At 38.5% G+C, this 18,024-nt stretch overlaps 2 protein-coding genes across 2 annotated transcripts; one reads left to right on the forward strand and one right to left on the reverse strand.

Moving 5' to 3' along the window:
- Positions 1–927: 927 nt before the first annotated feature.
- On the reverse strand, positions 928–4,947 carry MOCS3 (molybdenum cofactor synthesis 3). The gene has a single exon (XM_074605421.1). It carries the CDS (start codon positions 4,733–4,735, stop codon positions 3,332–3,334), a length of 1,404 nt encoding a protein of 467 aa, XP_074461522.1. The 5' UTR covers positions 4,736–4,947; the 3' UTR covers positions 928–3,331.
- DPM1 (dolichyl-phosphate mannosyltransferase subunit 1, catalytic) lies at positions 4,280–15,967 on the forward strand. Its single transcript, XM_074605422.1, has 9 exons — positions 4,280–4,982; positions 5,913–6,012; positions 7,020–7,053; positions 9,229–9,305; positions 9,429–9,454; positions 10,425–10,520; positions 12,006–12,074; positions 12,369–12,483; positions 15,580–15,967. Exons 1-9 carry the CDS (start codon positions 4,876–4,878, stop codon positions 15,682–15,684), a joined length of 729 nt encoding a protein of 242 aa, XP_074461523.1. The 5' UTR covers positions 4,280–4,875; the 3' UTR covers positions 15,685–15,967.
- Positions 15,968–18,024: the final 2,057 nt, after the last annotated feature.

The following is an 18,024-nucleotide window of genomic DNA, read 5'->3' on the forward strand; positions in this document are numbered from 1 at the left end:
CACTTTGATAGCAGGTCAGTGCTGAATTTATCGGTGTTTTGAATTGAGAGAGACTCCTGCCACCAAACTAAGGAGGATTTTAGCTCATCAAGGCACATTAGTACCTTGTATGCAGATACCTTTGAGACTTGCCTGAAAGCTAGACCAGCTTGATTTGCCTTGCCTTAAAATAATAACCACATCCCAGGACAAAACAAGTTTATTTAACTCTGTCCCTGAACCGTGAAGATACCCTATAGGCCTACATGTGGGAAATAGTAAAATGCAACAATTCAGAATAAATGCGGCAGCCACCTTTTATTACCCTAAACCTCTAACAGGAAGCTGTTTCCTGTTTAGTTCCTCTGCCAAATTCTAATATGCCATTTTAAAAGAGAATATAACCAAAAAAGCAAAAAGCAACCTCATGACAGCAAGAGCAAGGGATGAAGAGAAAAATACACTCTGCTGACTGACCTTATGCTTTCTGACAACACATCTTAGACCAACTACACTATGAGGTCCTTGAATAAATCAGCTTGTCTTTCATTCACAATGTCAACACATACCAATACTTAGCCAGTACTTTGGCAGCAATACAAAATGATAGTTTTATTGCTTCTCTTTGAATTTCTAAGCAGAGTTCTGCTATTATACTTCCTGGTGAACAGAGAAACCACTACATGTTTTATGGACTTCCAGAAATAAAGCAAGTCAAAACAAAAGACAAGTTTCCAGTAATAAGAAATGCTTGGGCTTTGTTATGATCTTATGACCCTTGATTTTTCAGCTTATCTCCAAAGAGCCCAGCACCAGCATCAGGACTGTATTTACAGGAAGACTTGTGTATCACTTCAGCAAGCCCACAAGGGGAAAAAAAGAAATTAATCTTTTCTTGGGAAAAAAAAAAACAAAAAAAAACAGCATGTAAAGAATGAAATTTTGACATGCACTACAGACCCCATCTTTATTTAAGACACATGGCAGATGTTTTTGTATTTGCTGAGAATTTAATTGCTATCCTAAGTCAAGAAGGAGAACACTTTTTTTCCTCCCAAAGAAACCTACGTTTTGCATACTCCCTTGAGATCAGAACACAGCCATTAGTTCTTTCCAGAACAGCTATTCCTATATTGTGTGGCCCAATTAGTTTTGCATAGAACTCCCTTTACACAAAAATAACACATGCATTTCAGATGCTGTACTCCTATAAGAACTTCGGACTTCAGTGCATGCAGATTGACAAGAACGGTCTTTCCAAAAAGCCATTTTAATAGTAAAGATCCTTGAAAGTTTGTCTCTCATCAGACTGACTTGATGCATTTACTTTTTTTGCCAGTTCTGTTATCATTCTATGGTTTTGGTCAATTTTCATTCATCCTTATCGTGATTTTTCCACAGAGTTCTCCAGATCCTTGAGGTGTTAATTGTTTTCCATACAGCACAAAGACTCACAGTCTGGTTTCCTGCTTGAAAATTTGCTACAAGAAATGCAGTTTTAGATTTGCTACAAAAAACCCTCCACCAAACACCACAGCTTTAATGTCACCTCCTTTTTCTTTCACAGAGTTTATGTACATCTGCTGCTAAAATGTTGTAAAAAGGGGAAAGACTTTACACATGATTTCTATCCACTAGAAGCAGCACTCAGATTTACAATCAAGAATTCTTTCCCCTCTCCCCAAGAACATCGGTGTAAAGTCCATAGGTTCACCTTGCTTTCAATGACTGAAAAAGAATCATTTTTTCAGGTCAGGTGGTTATATGACATACCATCCATTGTTTAGCATTGGAAGATCGGACATTAGAGAATTATTGCTACTGTTCCCTTTTATGTTTCAGTCTCTGCTTGACATCACAGTGAAGAAAGAAAAATTAAAAAGTAGGTTAGGCATTTCAAACAAATCCCTCTCGTTTCCAATTCCCAAAGGCTGAAACCCACCAGAAGCCAAATGTTCTGACTGAACCAAGCCTCTACAACCTGTCTTAAAACATTTTGACTGATGACTCTCACTACACACCACAAAGCACTAATGCTTACTTTTAAGTCATAGTCTTCTATGTTTTCATTGTCCTCTAACTTGCAAGAGATGTGACCCTGTATTTATAAATTTACGTAACTATTTCCTTCACATGATTATTACTGCTAAAAGCCATGGCATGTTATAATAAAGTAGGCGGTGTGGATGTTCTCAAATTTATTTTACCAAAATATGCCTTTTTGACTACTAATTATAATACTATTCTTTTTTTGCCCTTGTATAATGCAAAGATTAGTCATGACAGGTGTTTTTTTTCTCCTCAGAAAGTAAAGGAAATCCATACCTTAATTAATTATAATAAGATAATTACTATGCTTAAGTGATGAGGACTCAGGCAGCTCTCTGTTGAGAAGCTATTTATTTCTCTTTCTTTTCATTCAGTTCATCTATGAGAACTTTTTAGATATGCATAGCTCTTTATGCCAGTTAACAAAATAATGCAGTACAACCGTGGATATGCAACTACCATAACAAACAGGAGAAAGCTTATGAAATATGTCGTTGTACTTCCAAAAGGGAGGCCACGCATTTATTTTTTTCTCTCTCACCTCCTCTTCATCTCTCAACCTCTGAAATTGAAGCCCTCACAAAAGCATTTTCTGTTTGTTTTACAAATTTTCTGGGCTCAAACGGCTGTCTTATTAACATTTAACCTCAGTTAAACCTCTATACAAGTCACAGAATACACTTTTTTGCCAGCCAACAAATGAAGATGGATGGCCCTGGAAGTTCTTAACAGAACACCATTATGTAGGTGCTGTTATTTGCAGCAAAAGTTCTCTTCCATAAATACACAATGCTTCTACAGAGAAGTAAAAGACGTTGAGCAAAACAGTCTTGTCAGCACTGTCTTGACAATTCCCTGTGACAGACTGAATAGTGCTACTGACCAGCCAGAGATCAGCAGCTAGCTATTTTTTTTATTATTACTGCATGCACTGTTTCAATTTGTTAGGCAGTTTGGAAAATGAGTAAAAACTTCCAACCCTTGACTCCTGTGCTTTGTCATTCTCCAGGGTATAATTACTAATTAGGAGTCATTCTCAATTATCACATGCACAATTAAGTGGTTATTCCAAGTTTTCACTACTAAATAATAACCAAGAAACACATTTTTTCCATTTCCATGGACACTTTCACATTTTTATAAACAAAATAATCGGATATCTACAAAAATACTTTTTAAAAACAAAATTTAAAAAGCAACATGGTATTTCAATCTCCTGTTTTATCCACGTGATATAGTCATTACACAGAGAAGATGAAACCCTATGAAAATCTGTATTTTTTTTTTTTCACCATTTAAATTTCTAATACTGAGGAAATGTTGGGTCAATTTTACTGGCCCAAGCCATAAGCCCCCCTTTAATATCCTTAGGTAACACAGAACCAAATTCTTTGACAGGTAACTCCTGCAGAATTCTTACAGCCTTCTGTGAGTCATTTCCTAATTTGCAAACAACATATACAGGAAAAGATGTCTGGCCATTAGTTCTCTGCTTTTCTTCACAAATTCTTTTTTCTAAATTTTCCAGACACTCTTCATCTTTTTCTTCTAATTTACTCAAAGGAATGTGGACAGCATGTACCAGGCGACAGATATCCACTTCTACCTGTGGACGAACATCTAACAATACATGAGGAACTTGTTCATCCATCAGTTTTTTGTACTCCTCTACAGATACCCTGTCTTTACTGGACAGCAGATGTAAAGTCCTACACTTGTCTGTTGCAGAAGAACCACAAAATGCCTCATAATCTTGAAGGCAGGTGACAGTTGGATTGTCACCACAAACAGCACAGTCTGCTTTCTTTGGTCTTAACTTGATGTTGCGAAACCTCCCTTCACGGGCATCAAACATCAGCATGAACTGATTGAAGGAGGAACCCATTCCTGAAGCAATCTTCAGCACTTCCAAGGCCTGGATGCACCCCATGATGCCTGGCACGACACCCAGCACTCCCCCATCTGCACAGTTAGTCACTGTTTCTGGTGGAGGGGGCTTGGGGAAGAGACACCTGTAGCAGGGCCCTCCCTGGTAGTTGTACACAACCAGCTGCCCCTCCAGACGGAGGGCACTGCCGGACACCAGAGGTTTCCCAGCCAGGACACAGGCATCATTCACCAAGTACCTGGTGGGGACGTTGTCGGAGCAGTCGGCGATAATGTCATACTGCCGCACCAGCTCTAGGGCAGTGCGAGGGCTCAGGGCACCACAGTAGGGCACATACTGTACAGTGGAGTTCAGCAGCCGCAGGGCTGCGGCAGCAGATACGGCCTTGGGGAGCCCTCGGCGGGCCTCCCCGTGCAGCACCTGCCGGTGTAGGTTGCTCGTCTCCACCACGTCGTGATCCACCAGACCCAGGCGGCCGACGCCGGCCGCGGCCAGGTACTGGGCCAGGGGGCAGCCCAGGCCGCCGCAGCCTACCACCAGCACGGAGGAGCGGGCCAATAGCAGCTGCCCCCGCACGCCCAGCTCAGGCAGCACCAGCTGCCGGCTGTACCGCAGGATGTCGGTGGGGCTCAGCGAGGCCTGGGCGGGCAGAGGGGGGAGCTCGCCGGGAAAGCCAGAGGCAGCCTCCTCTGCGGCCGCGACGTCCCCCACGACATCTCCCGTCAGGACGGCGGCCAGCCGCTCACGTAACCCGCGCAACTCCTGCTCCCGCTGGCTGATCTCCGCACTCAACCGCGCCGCCTCCGCACCTCCCGCCATGGCTGAAAGAGCGAGAGAGCGCTTCCGCTTCCGCCCGGCTGCCCCCCAGAGCCCCGCCGCTTCCGGCCGCGTCGCCCGCCTTGATTGGCTGCGGCGCGTTTGTTTCCCCCCGCCGGTTCCGGCGGCGTCAACGCCCCAACATGGCGGCCGACGGCGGCGACAAATTCTCGGTTTTGCTGCCCACCTACAACGAGCGAGAGAACCTGCCCCTCGTCGTCTGGCTCCTAGTGCGCACCTTCCGCCAGAGGTACCGGGCTCAGTGGGCGGGGAGGGGAGTGCCAGGCCCCCGGGGGGGTACCAGGCCCTGGCGTCCCTCAGCGGGCCAGGGCTGAGCTCCATCCCTCTGTCCGGGCTGGTTGTCGCTCTGTGGGAGGGAGGGATCTGGTGGCCCCTCGGTGAGGGGAGGCCCCTCGGTGAGGGGAGGCTCCTCTAGAGCCGCGGGGAAGGTGCGCTGTACGGGCAGGGGTGGTGAGGAGCGGGCTCGGAGGGGTGAAGGGCGCCCGGTGCGAGGTGTTGGTGGAGCCGAGAAGCTCAGAAGAGCCGGGAAACGCACGTCCGTAAAAGCTGCAAAAACGATGTCGCGACTGAGGAAAGCAATAATGTCCTCCAGGTGGTGAAATGTACGGCGTTTCTCGCTAGTGCTGGAGGGCGCGCGGGCAGGTGTGTGGAACCCGTAACACCGTGGTTAATTAGGGAAACGAAATTACGCTAATCAGCAGACTCGCATGTGCTCTGATGCGTTCTGCAGCAGCCGCCAGAAAAAGCGGCGTTGCCAGATGAAAGCACAAGGGCAATTTTAGCTTTTCATCTTTCACAACCCCGAGGGGAGAACTGGACGCTGCGGCGGTGCTGGGACAATGATGAGGTTTATGTTGCTGCGGTGTGCGGGGGAGCAACTCCAGCTCGAGACCTGAAACAGTAACACTGAGTCACGTTTTATCACCACAGGCGTACTCTTACAGCTATGAGTATCTATACCATGTGTCTCTAACTGTCAGAAAATCAGTTTGTATTCTCTTCTTCAGTTTTGTGCCAATCTCAGAATGGTTTGGGTTAGAAGGGACCTTAAAGATCATCTAGTTCCAACCCCCCTGCCCTGGGGGTTGTGATTTCAAAATGACATAGGAAGTGAAATTGGGTTTTCCATTTGTTCATTTAAAAATAATTCTCATTTCAGTGGAAACAACTTTGAAATTATCATCATAGATGATGGAAGCCCAGATGGGACACAGGAAATTGCTGAACAATTGGAAAAGATATATGGATCAGATAAAATAGTGAGTTGTCTCTTCTGGGGTGATTTTCTTTCCATTTTTATTGTATTGGAAAGTACTTAGAGAACTGGAACACAGTCCCTGAGTTCTGCACTTTCTTTACATCCTTAAACAAGTTATCTAAGTTTTTTCACACCACTTTAGAAAAAGGTAACATTATGATAGTCATGCAGCTGCTTATCAGCATTAGCAACTAATATGCAGAATCATTAATTGCTGTTTGCAAAATGTTTTCAATACTTTGTGCATTGCTGTACACTGCTGAGTAATGAGTAGTGGTTGTTATTGGACTTTGTGCATGCCTGAGGGAGAGATGAGGTTTGGATAAGCTTTAATTTCATTTTAAGTGACTGCAGCAGTAGTGAAATTGGAAAGATGAAAGCTAGTTTGGCCTTGTGATTTATTTTTAAACTGTCTAGTTATATTCCTCAATAACAGGATTATTTTCTTCTATTTAATATATTACCATATAACTGTCAATTATATACAATGAGATACTGTCATTTATTTAGTCTTTATGAGCCATTAAACCCCCCCCTTTTTTTTTTTTTGCAATAAAAGCTTTCTCATAGAACACTGTAGAAACCCAACGTTCAGTTTGACGGTTTTGTGCTGTAAGTAGTCAGACACTTGCCTTTTTTTTTAAAAAAGGTGTGTAAGGTTTTAAAAAGTATTTGTGAATTAAGTACCATTTATAGAGGTTACTTCAAGAACAATGTATATAGCAAGTGTTAGAGTCTTTTTTCCCCTTTTTTGATACTAAGTAAAGCTTTAAAAGAGGGTTGTTTTTAAATATGACCTGATAAAATATCTATTTAATATAATGGTTTGTTTCTGATGTATTTTGACAGATAATTTTTTTAATGTGTTATCTAGCTAAAAATTAAAAGTACACTTTAGAATATTTTTATACCTTGAAGATAGCAAATATTAAGGTGTCACTAAAATTAAACAAAAACTGTACTTCAAGTAATATATATATATATAATTTTTTTTAATATGTTCTGCAGCTTCTAAGACCCAGACCAAGAAAGTTGGGCCTTGGTAAGTCTTTACTAACTCTGGTTAGTACTAAAAAAAAAAAAATTTAAAAATCTGCTGTATTCTTTGATTGCTTCTAGTATATAAAGTTTCAGAAAAAATCACAGTAAAGCCCAAAAGCAGAAATATATGTTTTCATCAAGTTTTTTGTTAGTGAACAAGCTTAAAAACCACACACGTAAAAATCACAGAGTATTATTTATAACGAGTTCCCCACAACCTCAAACCTGAAAACAGCGGGCACCGCAATTCTGTACAAACTGTGTTTTCCTGTTAACATCATGCTGCTCCTCTCCCTCCCATACTGCCTTCACTGATTACAGAACAAGGGGTTTAAATTGAGGAAGAAAATGTGATGTTTTACAAGAGTAACTGCTGTTATTTGTATGGAACCTGCTTATCCAGAGGAGACAGTGGTACTTTCTGTGCAATCTACCCATGTGCAGGATGCTTCAAAAATTGGACCGTAGTTTGCGCAATCTCCAGAGAAGGCTGCGCTGATTTTCTGACACAGGTTTGGACAGAGCTCTTCACATTTAAACCCATTTCAGTGTGAATTATGACGCTAAGTAAAAAAAAAAAAAAAAATAAAAAAAAAAATGTATCTGACAGATGTCCAGCTCTCAAACTACTAAGTATTGTCTCCCCTATTAACTAACATGTGAATTGCAGGCTTTGAAGTACATCGCAAAAGTTACTCGTATTGTAGAAATCTTGCTAATTTGGGAGCCGGTCTTGTAAATTTGCATGGAATGATGGAGGACTGCGATTTTATAGCTCTGATGCCGTATTTCACAGAATATGTCAATCAAGTTTGTCATTTTTTGCTTTACAAAAAAGCAGATATCCTAGGAAGTCATAAATTACATTAAAGCTATTCTAAAACTATGCTGAAATAAAGTGGAGATATTTCCATCTGTTAACATTCATGTTGTATCCTTATCCCTCTTCCTTTAATAGGAATGGAGAAAATGATAAATGATTTATTGTTAATCAGTATCTGATTTTCTTGCTAATTGTCTTGGAAACCCCCACTTCCACGTGCTGCTGTGTCTTGACGTGTCTTGTGTACGGAGCACTGCAGCTGACTAATTTCTCTAGTCCACCGAACAAAAACAAAATTCTAATTTTTATATTGAATTGTCTATTTTAATCACTGTTCTGTGCTTTTTTTCTATATCTCATTTGTCTAAGAAACTCAAAAGCCTGCATATCTTTATTTTTGTTTTCTGCCTTTTCATCCTTTGTCCTGATTTGACCAGTATTATGGATTAAAAGTGACTGAATTTAAATTTTTCATGTACTGTACCTACTAATCATGCACAGTACGCAAAACTGTGACACTCCTACTGTGTAACTTTGCAAACAACATGGAAAAGAAAGGAAAGGCAGGTTGTTTGTTAACCAGGAGTTTAGTTTTCTGTGAGAGTGCCTGCTAAGGATGTCAGTTGAGAGTGTATCTATTCCTTATGAAGTTAACAAAAAGACTTAAGAGTAATTTGGATCAGTGAGGAGTATATGCCCGTTCTTAATCTCTGTTGTGCTGCTGTACTGTCCTTCAGTGCAGTGCTGTCTTTGAACCACATGGCTCGGATCAGAAATTTCCATTGTTGAGGAAAACTGTAACAGCAGGACTCGTTCCAGCTCTTACCAAGATAGCTACACCAGTTCACACAGGATAAATAAAACCCAACAAATCTAAAGTAAGAAAAAAACAACCCCTCTCTTCAGATTAGGTATTGGAATATAATTCATGGTGTCAAGGAGAACAAACCAAAATCTATATGATACTAATAGTAAATCCCGAGTCCAGAAAGCCAGTTTTTTTTAACTCTCAGTGATTATTTGTTGCCCGTGTCCTATTTCCAGTTTTCTATGGCGCTTCTGGAAATGTTATTTCAAATAGTGTCCCACTTATCAAGTCATGTTTGTGCATTTCTAGGGCAGTAGGGTTTGCCAAGATTTATATTTATAAAATCCAGTGCTGAAATTGCAGGGAAAAGGAAAAGTAATTTTAACGTTTGACCACTGTGATACATCTTAAATAAATTTCAGGGGTTTTTAGTTGATCCTTTTCTAGTATAACTCAGAGATTTTAGAAAATAAGTGAAGACTGTGGCTAGAAGATTGCATATGTTAAAATAGTGAGGGAAATTACTTCTATACTGTTTTCATCAGGCACTGCTTATATTCATGGAATGAAGCACGCCACTGGGAATTTCATTGTTATTATGGATGCTGACCTGTCTCACCATGTAAGTCTGTATTCCATGTACTGTGTTTTTAATCTGTTATAATTAAATTTTCGTTGACTCTTTTTTTTTTTTTTTTTACCCCCACCCCTCTTTCTTTTCTGATCTGTTTTCCTTCCATTTCAGCCAAAATTTATTCCAGAGTTTATCAGGTAGGTGCCTATTGTAGTATGAGAGAATGACTTCTGAGCATTTATTGTTTCTTTGTAATATTTGAAAGCTTTATATTTTTGTAGAGCTGTCTAGCTGTAGTAAGAAAATTGGCAAGGCAATAATTCAAAAAAAAGTGATTGGACTTCATTAGATTTGTCCCCAAAAATCCAGAAAAATAATTAGTTCCTAACTAGAGCAAAGCTCCCCAAGTTTAAAGTAACGGAAAGCATGCGTGGCTAAGCACTTCTCTTCTTGTAATGGTTGTTCAGCTTTGAAAAGCACATATAAATAAATGTCGTCTTCTAATCATGTTATCATGTGTGCATATAGGGATATTGATTGGAGGACCATGTCCTCAACTCCTCAACTACTGGTGAAATACTTCTGTCTTTGACCTTCCTCTCCCTGTAACGTTTCAGTTTGTGAGAAATGGTCGACAGACATTACGTTGGAGGCTGAGGACAGCAGTCTCTGTAATTTTCAACTTTCTTGCTAGGTAGTACTGGAGATCTAAAATTTTAGATAAGGTTCTGCAGCACTCAGGCATGGTATGGACTAAGGATAGTTCCAGGCTTTTTTTTTTTCCTCTTTACTATGGATTTGTGTAATTTAAATATTTAAATCTGTATTTAAAATCATTCAGTCTTTTATACTAGAGAGAGGCTTTAAAAATGCATAAGTTGGTCTTAATAAATTATTTATGAAGTAGTCTATGAAATTCTGTGACATAGTTGGCAAAAGATAATCGTAAGATTCTCTGAAGTATCTCTTTATAAGAGCAAAATTAACAGGTTTTTAAATGCATAATGTTTATAACCACTGCAACTATTGCTTTCCTCTCTGCTTATTTGTTCAAAGGTTTGTACATACAGATTTTGTACTAAAAGAGTGATTGTTCTTATTTTGAAATTTGTGCTACCTTCATACAAATGTTCCTCCTGTTTTTCTGATAAAACCAATTGCTTATAGAAAGCAGAAAGAAGGCAATTTTGATATTGTATCTGGAACAAGATATAAAGGAAATGGAGGAGTATATGGCTGGGATTTGAAAAGAAAATTAATCAGGTAAGTATTTTTCTAAATATTTACACATAAACTCGTTATTTGGAAATAATAATTCCAAGTACTCAACTCAGTCTGTGTGAGCTGAATTGAGTCTTCAGTCAATAGTACTGGGTACTGCGAAATTATATTAAATAATAGAGGCATGCATTATTTGCAAATTCTTTGATTAAAACTCACCAAGAAAGAATGTAATGATGTGGCTAGGCTTGAGAAATGGGTTGGAACAGTGGACAAATCTGCATGGCATCAGGTTGGGACAGTCTTGCAGCTTCATCATCCAAAGAATGAGCTGAGACTATCGCATTTTTATCAAGTTTAAAAGACACATTTAGTTATCTTTAGTAGCTGTAATGGACCTTTCCCTAAACAGTAATGCACTTGCTAAACCCCTCTGTTGACCCGCTGATTTGTCATAAGTTAAGAATTCTCTGGCACGATCAATGTCAATAAATCATGACTTAGACCTTACTGGAAAACAGTTACAGTGAACACTATGGAGAGGTTTCACCCAAAAGCAAAGAGGAAAACACTGTTAAGGTCATACATAAGGCTGGTGTATCAGGTTTATGGGGACTTAAAGGGACTTTGAGGAGGTAATTGACAAGTTTCTGCATAGTTTTTCTCTCTTACACCTGATTTAAGAGAATAGGCAGAAGTTAATGCTGATTTATATGTTAGTGGAAAGCAGTAGGAGCAGAAGCTGTGTTATCGGGCTGATCTGGAGATGGTATCACAGGGACAGGATTTGGATTTCTCCTGTTTTTTAATTGCTGGAATAAGTGCTCATCTTTTTGTGAATCTAAATAGAATATACGCTCAAAAAAAGGAGAGCACTAAATGGACATTGCAGAGGAATCCTTTTACATCATACTGGTCAGGGTGAAGGACTTGCACATCTTCTCAGCATGTAATACAGCCCTCGGCAAGATAGTCATGACTCGCTTTTTGGTCTCACAATATTTTTTATCAGTGGAGCTTATCCTCTTCGTACTGTGAAAGCAGTGTAAACCAAAACTGAACCTTGATTTTTTTACACCCAAGTCTCACATTTGTCCAGGAAGCATTTTTGTTCTCTGCTTACAGTGAATGTTAGAAGAAAAATGTTGTTTTGACTGTTGTCAAATTTATTTCTTTTGTATTGTATTAGTGTGCTGTTGTACTGACAGTTCTACCATAAAGAACCAGACTGGAAATTTAGTTTCTCAAAATCATTGTTTTCTCCTTCATGGAGAAGTTCAAAAGTCTATTAATCATCATTTGAAAAAGAAAACGTTGGGTTTTGATTTCAGATTCTGCAATTTATTTGTCAAATCTAGCAGTGAAAACATCTTAGAAATACAATTTTTTCATATTGAGCAATAAAAGGGTTTTGGTTGGTTTTGGTTTTTTTCCTAGTAGGATGATATTTACTTATTTTCTAGAAATTCTGCTTGATCTCTTGAATTGTGTACTGAGCAATTTTGACATTCATGTTTTCTTTCACAGTCGTGGTGCCAATTTTATAACTCAGGTTTTGCTGAGACCAGGTGCATCCGACTTAACAGGGAGTTTCAGGTATGGGTCTGGTTTGCAATTCATAACGTTTATTTGAAATTAAAAAGCTGCTGAACAAGGAACTGGACTAAGAACAGACCTTCTTCATGGAGGACTACAAAATCCCTTTGGAAAGGGTGTAAGAAATAGTAGACTTGATTGCAAGAACTGCTGCTCCTATGACTTTGTTAAAGATTTTTTTAAAATAGTAATGATATGAATGAGTGATTACAGTTAAGATTCCTACACGCTGTCTTGATTTCCAAAGTTCAGAAATTGTGCTTCAGGTTTCATTTTCTTTGTAATCATTTACAGGTTATACAGAAAAGAAGTCTTACAGAAACTAATGGAAAAGTGTGTTTCTAAAGGATACGTTTTCCAGATGGAGATGATTGTTCGGGCTAGACAGTTAGGATATACTATTGGAGAGGTACAGTAAAAGTTTTGATAAGTATATTGTGCTTTCATTTAAATGTAGATACAGACTATTGGGAGCATAGGAAATCTTGTGCACTTCCAAGAAGACACAAGATTTTCAAATTGATACAAAGAAATTGCATATGTAGAACTCTATTTTTCCAACTTTCTCAGATGAATACCAGATCTGAAATTCCAGTTACTTATTCCCCTGGCTGATATGCCTCTCAGATCCTTCCCTCTTCCTGATGTCATTTCTTTAGCTGCATACAATTTTACAAGGTTCTTCAAAGGAGGGAAAGAAGTCAAAATACATCGTGAAGCTGCTCGGAGCCTTTTCTTTCCTCCTTCATATTGTACAGGCGTCTCTAGTTAGGTCTATTCAAATAATTTTGTTTTCTCCAGCAACCTGATTCTATTTCAGATTTATTCTGTTCTCTGTCATTTTTTGCTTTGTTATTTTCCAACTTTTCAGCTATCACAACTTTCCACTTCTAAGCTGTCTGCAATCATTGAAAAAGAACTCCAAAAAATTGTTAGATCCTGTATTTCCAGCAGTCTGAGTGCTGGCTTTCGTATTTCATTGAATTGCTCTTGCTGGTGTCTTTAAAGATGATTCACTGGAATTCTCTCTGCAGCCAAATCTCAGAACCAGTTCTTCATCATCATTTTCATGACTGAATTGTCAGAGAATTCTGCTGCTGGTACTACTTTCTCTAAATCTTACATATTGCATTTCTCTATCAACATTGGGTAGACATAATAAAGCAAGCTCGCTCCTTCCACCTTTCATGCTTATGGAGCAACATCACTATCGTGTCTGTAGCTGAGGTTTGACACTACTTTGTTTGGTCTTCACATCCAGCTGCATTCATATATTGCTTTCTAATATTGCTGAATTAAATCCTCACCTGTCTATACATTCAGATACTGAAACCTAGGGTGAGGTGAGGTTTTATTTACCAGACATTTTTAAAGCAGTAAAATACACTTCTCTGGCTTAAAAAAAAAATGCAATCTTGGGTGCTCTTCAGGTGCTGCTGCAAAGACCTTTTTTCTGTCTATTATTTGATCCCACCACCCATGTATTTACATGCCTCTACTGGTTGTATAGTATCAAATAAAAGACATTTATCTTGGGGTTCAAAGCCTGACGGACAGTCTTCACTAGACCTGATGTCTCCCGTTCAGTGCTGAGACACGGGCTCTGGTTTGCGATGGGTCAGTTAGGCCTTCCTCCACAGCTCATCCGTTATATTCTGAAGCAAACGCCATCTTCCCTCCTTCTTTGGTTTCTCACATGTGGGAAGAGTTGTCTCTAACATCTGAAAAGTTGCTTCATTATTCTGCTTCGGCCTTGTCTTTAAGATTTCTGTTGTGATATCTGTAACAACCTTGACAGTGTTCAGATTGCTGACTTACCTATAAATAAGACTATTGTATTTCTACTGTTCTGTGTATCTTCTCTATATTGTAACTTCCTGGGGCAGGACAACGTTCCATTATGTTTCAAGTACAGTAATACAGTATTTCCTGATCAATACTTATAATCTTTACATACTTTGTAATTATCCAAATAGTAATACCGAAATTCCAGAAGAGTTGACAATTGCATGTCTAATTCCTGGTTTGCGGGTGCTGCAACTCTGCAGGCAGAACAGGAGTTTTTATGCAGTTGTAAAATCTAGAATTGGTTGCGAGGGTAAAATATTTCATAAGCAAAGTTGAAAATGAAGATTGAGACCTGTTGGTCTACAAGGAACAAATGGATGATGAGATGAACTGACACAAGCAATACCTGAATAGTCTTGTAGGCACCTCTATTTCATTTTGCTGTACTGCTTTACTGTATGTGAAATGTGCATGGAATACACCCTTCAGAAAATGCTTCCTTTAAGACTAATGATAGAACTTACTATGCAAGAAAGGTGAAGTCCAGCAACAACACAGGTGGTTAATTCTTACACTGAAGGGAAAGCCTGGATACCTTTTATTAGATGAGATATTAACCGTTCTCTCATCGCTGCTCAGGAAATGTGTGTTCTCACATCCTGCACTGACTACGTATTCAGGGATTTCTGTCCACGCCCCGTAGATGAGCTGTCTGTAGCTGCCAGGATGCTTACTAGAATTATCAAAGGGACCCCACTATGAAAGCCAGAGTCATTTTTGAGTCTATCTGCATGCCTTTTTAGGTATCTTCCTTACCATCTTCTTGCCCTGGTTTCTCTTCTACCGTGGACTGATGTGCTAGAATTGTGAGAAATCCTCAGTCCTGGCGCAGATGCAAGGGTGTGGTGATTTTTGTATTCCGCTTGCCAGATGATTTCTGGTTGAAACTGCCAGCAGAACGCTAAGCCAATTTTTTTAATGACTTTTGCAAATGCAGTTCTTTATTTTAGCCCCTGAAGTATTTCAGTTTTGCACACAAACATATATGGAGATTCTTGAATATTCTAATGCGGTGTTGGCAGAATGTCCTGTCATATGTCATTCGTACGTGGTCAAATTACTGAAAAGCAGTATGTTCCGACCATTTTATGAGTAGTGAGTTGATCTGGACAGTATGATCACCTAAGTAAGGAAACCAAAATTAGTGTTTGAAATGCCCTTTAATCCTGTAAATAATCTATAAAATGGTCAAAGACTGCTACTATTGTAAAATATGCACTAACTGCCATATTCAGATGTCATCTTCTAGCCAGTGGTGAATGCTGTTTCGTGGTGGCGGGAGACTTTTGCCTTCCTGAGGCATTGACTCAAAGGTATTGAATTTAACTAACAAGGAAAGTGGTGAAGGTTCATTTTAAGCCCCGAGGCTTTTAGTGCACTTAAGCTATTAAGTTTGTTCTGACTGGTGTATTATCCAGCCACTGAGTAATGTCTTTGGATCATCTTTAAAGGTGATAAACCAAATAATTTCATGCTCCCCAGCTATGGGGCATCATTAAAGCCACTGGTAAGAACAATTGACACAAAGTAAGCTAATCTGGTGCTTGCCTTCTTCCCATGTCTAAACCTGCTGTAGTTCAAAGGCCATACTTTTGTTTACAGCATATCTGATTATTTAGGTTTTGAACCTTAAAAATAGTTTTGCTTGTTTCAACAGGTTCCTATTTCATTTGTGGACCGTGTCTATGGAGAATCTAAACTGGGAGGCAATGAAATAGTCTCTTTCTTAAAGGGACTCTTGACCTTGTTTGCTACAACATGATAGTTTATTCCTAAATGAACTTTTTTAGAAAAACATTTTCTGACATCTGTGTGTTTTTAATATATAATAGCAGAAACTTGATAATTTGTATTTTTCCCAGAAGACCTGCTATAAAGTAACAATTAAATGAACCACCAATAATAGATGAAGTATACTGTATCCCAGAATGCTCCATTCAAAGTAAACGAACTGTATGTTAAAGTAAAAATTAATAAAGACTAATGTGCTATTCTATTTTTGTAAAAATAATGAAGTCTTAATAAAGAACACAAAGGTAAATGACCTTTTGCATTTAGAAATGAATAATTATTCAGCCGAAGCTAAAGATGATTTTGAAATAAAGACAAGCAAGGACATTAAAAAATTGCAGAATTTATCTTATCTTTGTTCTGTGGTTTGCAGGTAGTATTTTGAATATATACCAATTAGTTCCATTTCTTTCCTCAGCACATATATACATGTACCTTAAAGCAGATATATGGAACAGTTTCTACAGAACTGGTAATAGCTTGTGTAATTTAAGAGGAAATACAGATGAGCACAGTGACTTGTTCTTTGTAAAATTGTTCCTAGGCTGAAAAGAAGGAATATTGTTTGGATAAGAAAGACAATTGTATGTATGGAATAACTTTGTATTCTGTGTGTTTGTCCAGAAGCAGATGATTCCCTTTTCCTGTTTTCTTTAGAAATGAAACATCTTTAGAATCTGTAAAACAAAGAGTATGACCCAACTTTTAGGGTGACAGAAGACGCAGTTCACTTTACTGAGGACATTTGAGAAATTTTTCTTATGTCAAATAACAATTTTTCTATGTAAAATCTGTATTTAATCCAGATCTCGATGAAGGAAATAGAGTAATACTATTTTTTGTTTCATGGTTGATATAGCCAGAACTCAGAAATTATGAAGCCTTTGCAATCAGATATGCACTTGGGGGGAGAGGGGAAGAAGTAATCAGGAGGATAAAATTATTCTGATAATGGAGATACATCTATCTATCTATCTATATGAAAAATACGTCCTTATTTTTTTTGGGGGGGGGGGGGGGGGGGCAGGGTAGTTCTGTGGATACCTGTATCAGAAAATTAATTGTAGGAGAGGAGAAGCAATAAATGTCTTAACGATTACGCCTGTTTGGCTTGTATTTGTCTGCATTCCTTTAGTATGCTAGATACAGTTGTTAATATTAGAAAAAAATTTTAGAAAGTCTGTAGATAAATTATAAATTAATATTTCAGTTATTTATCACAGTGGCAAAAATAATTAAATAGAACTTTAAAACAAAAGCTTATTTTCTAGTGGACTGCTTTAGAGATACTACTTTATTCTTTAGTGAAATTGTACACATCCTGATATTTTTCTTCTTTTCTGACTATTCAGAGCGAATGTTTCGTATTTAATTTGCTTTAAAGTAATAATAAAAAAAAGTAGCGGTAGGTTTTGCATCTATGTGTAACTGGATTACAGTGACTTAACTGTCCGTTTTGTGATATTTGCCTGTACTTTTCCAGCAAACGATACATAATTTTATTTGGTGCAGGCTAATCAGATCTAATAATGTATACAGAAATAAATTTCTGGGTCTAAAGGGCCACTGAAATCTCCAGTGAATAGGCTTCATCTGTTTGCATTTCATTTGGAGGTTTCATGGCTAAAATCAACATTTTGAGTTGAAAATAGGTACTGAGTTTTTAATGACCAAATAGTGAGTTTTTAGATGTTTATTCAAATTTCCGTACAACTGAAAACCATTTGCTAGAATACAAACTAAGCTTCAACAAGATCATATTTTTCTCAGACTTTTACGTAACAATACATAACTAAAGTCCGTGACACTAGTTATTCATGATCTAATTGCTGTGAATCAGGGTTTAGCTTTTAGAATGTGCATGCCTACTTTTTAAGTATGAAAATTGCCTGGTAAACTTCCCTCATTTACCTAGTTATGAGATCATGTTTGGAGGAGGGTGCTTTTACATAACAATTAAGATCACAACACATGGCATTTTTTGAGTGTTCCAGTATGCGAAAGTTAAAAACATGATGGGGCTATATTCAGATTTTAGATTAATAGGTGATATTTCTTATTATGCTTAAAGGCTTATTATGCTTACTTATGTTATCAAGAAAGAACTGCTATAAAGAAACAAAACCAACATGCCACAAGTAGACACTCTACAGTAGTTTTTTGAAATAAGAAAAGGTCACAAGAGTGAACCCGATTTCAATAGCCTGCGCCAAGCTGCTTGTAGAAAGCACCACCGAAAGGAACTAATACATGGATCCAGGAAAAAAGAAACAGAATGAAGTACAGGCTTTCCCTGAGTTAGTGGGATATA

This window comes from Larus michahellis, chromosome 12 (assembly GCF_964199755.1).
Source record: "Larus michahellis chromosome 12, bLarMic1.1, whole genome shotgun sequence".
In the NCBI taxonomy this organism is placed as follows: Eukaryota; Metazoa; Chordata; class Aves; order Charadriiformes; family Laridae; genus Larus; species Larus michahellis.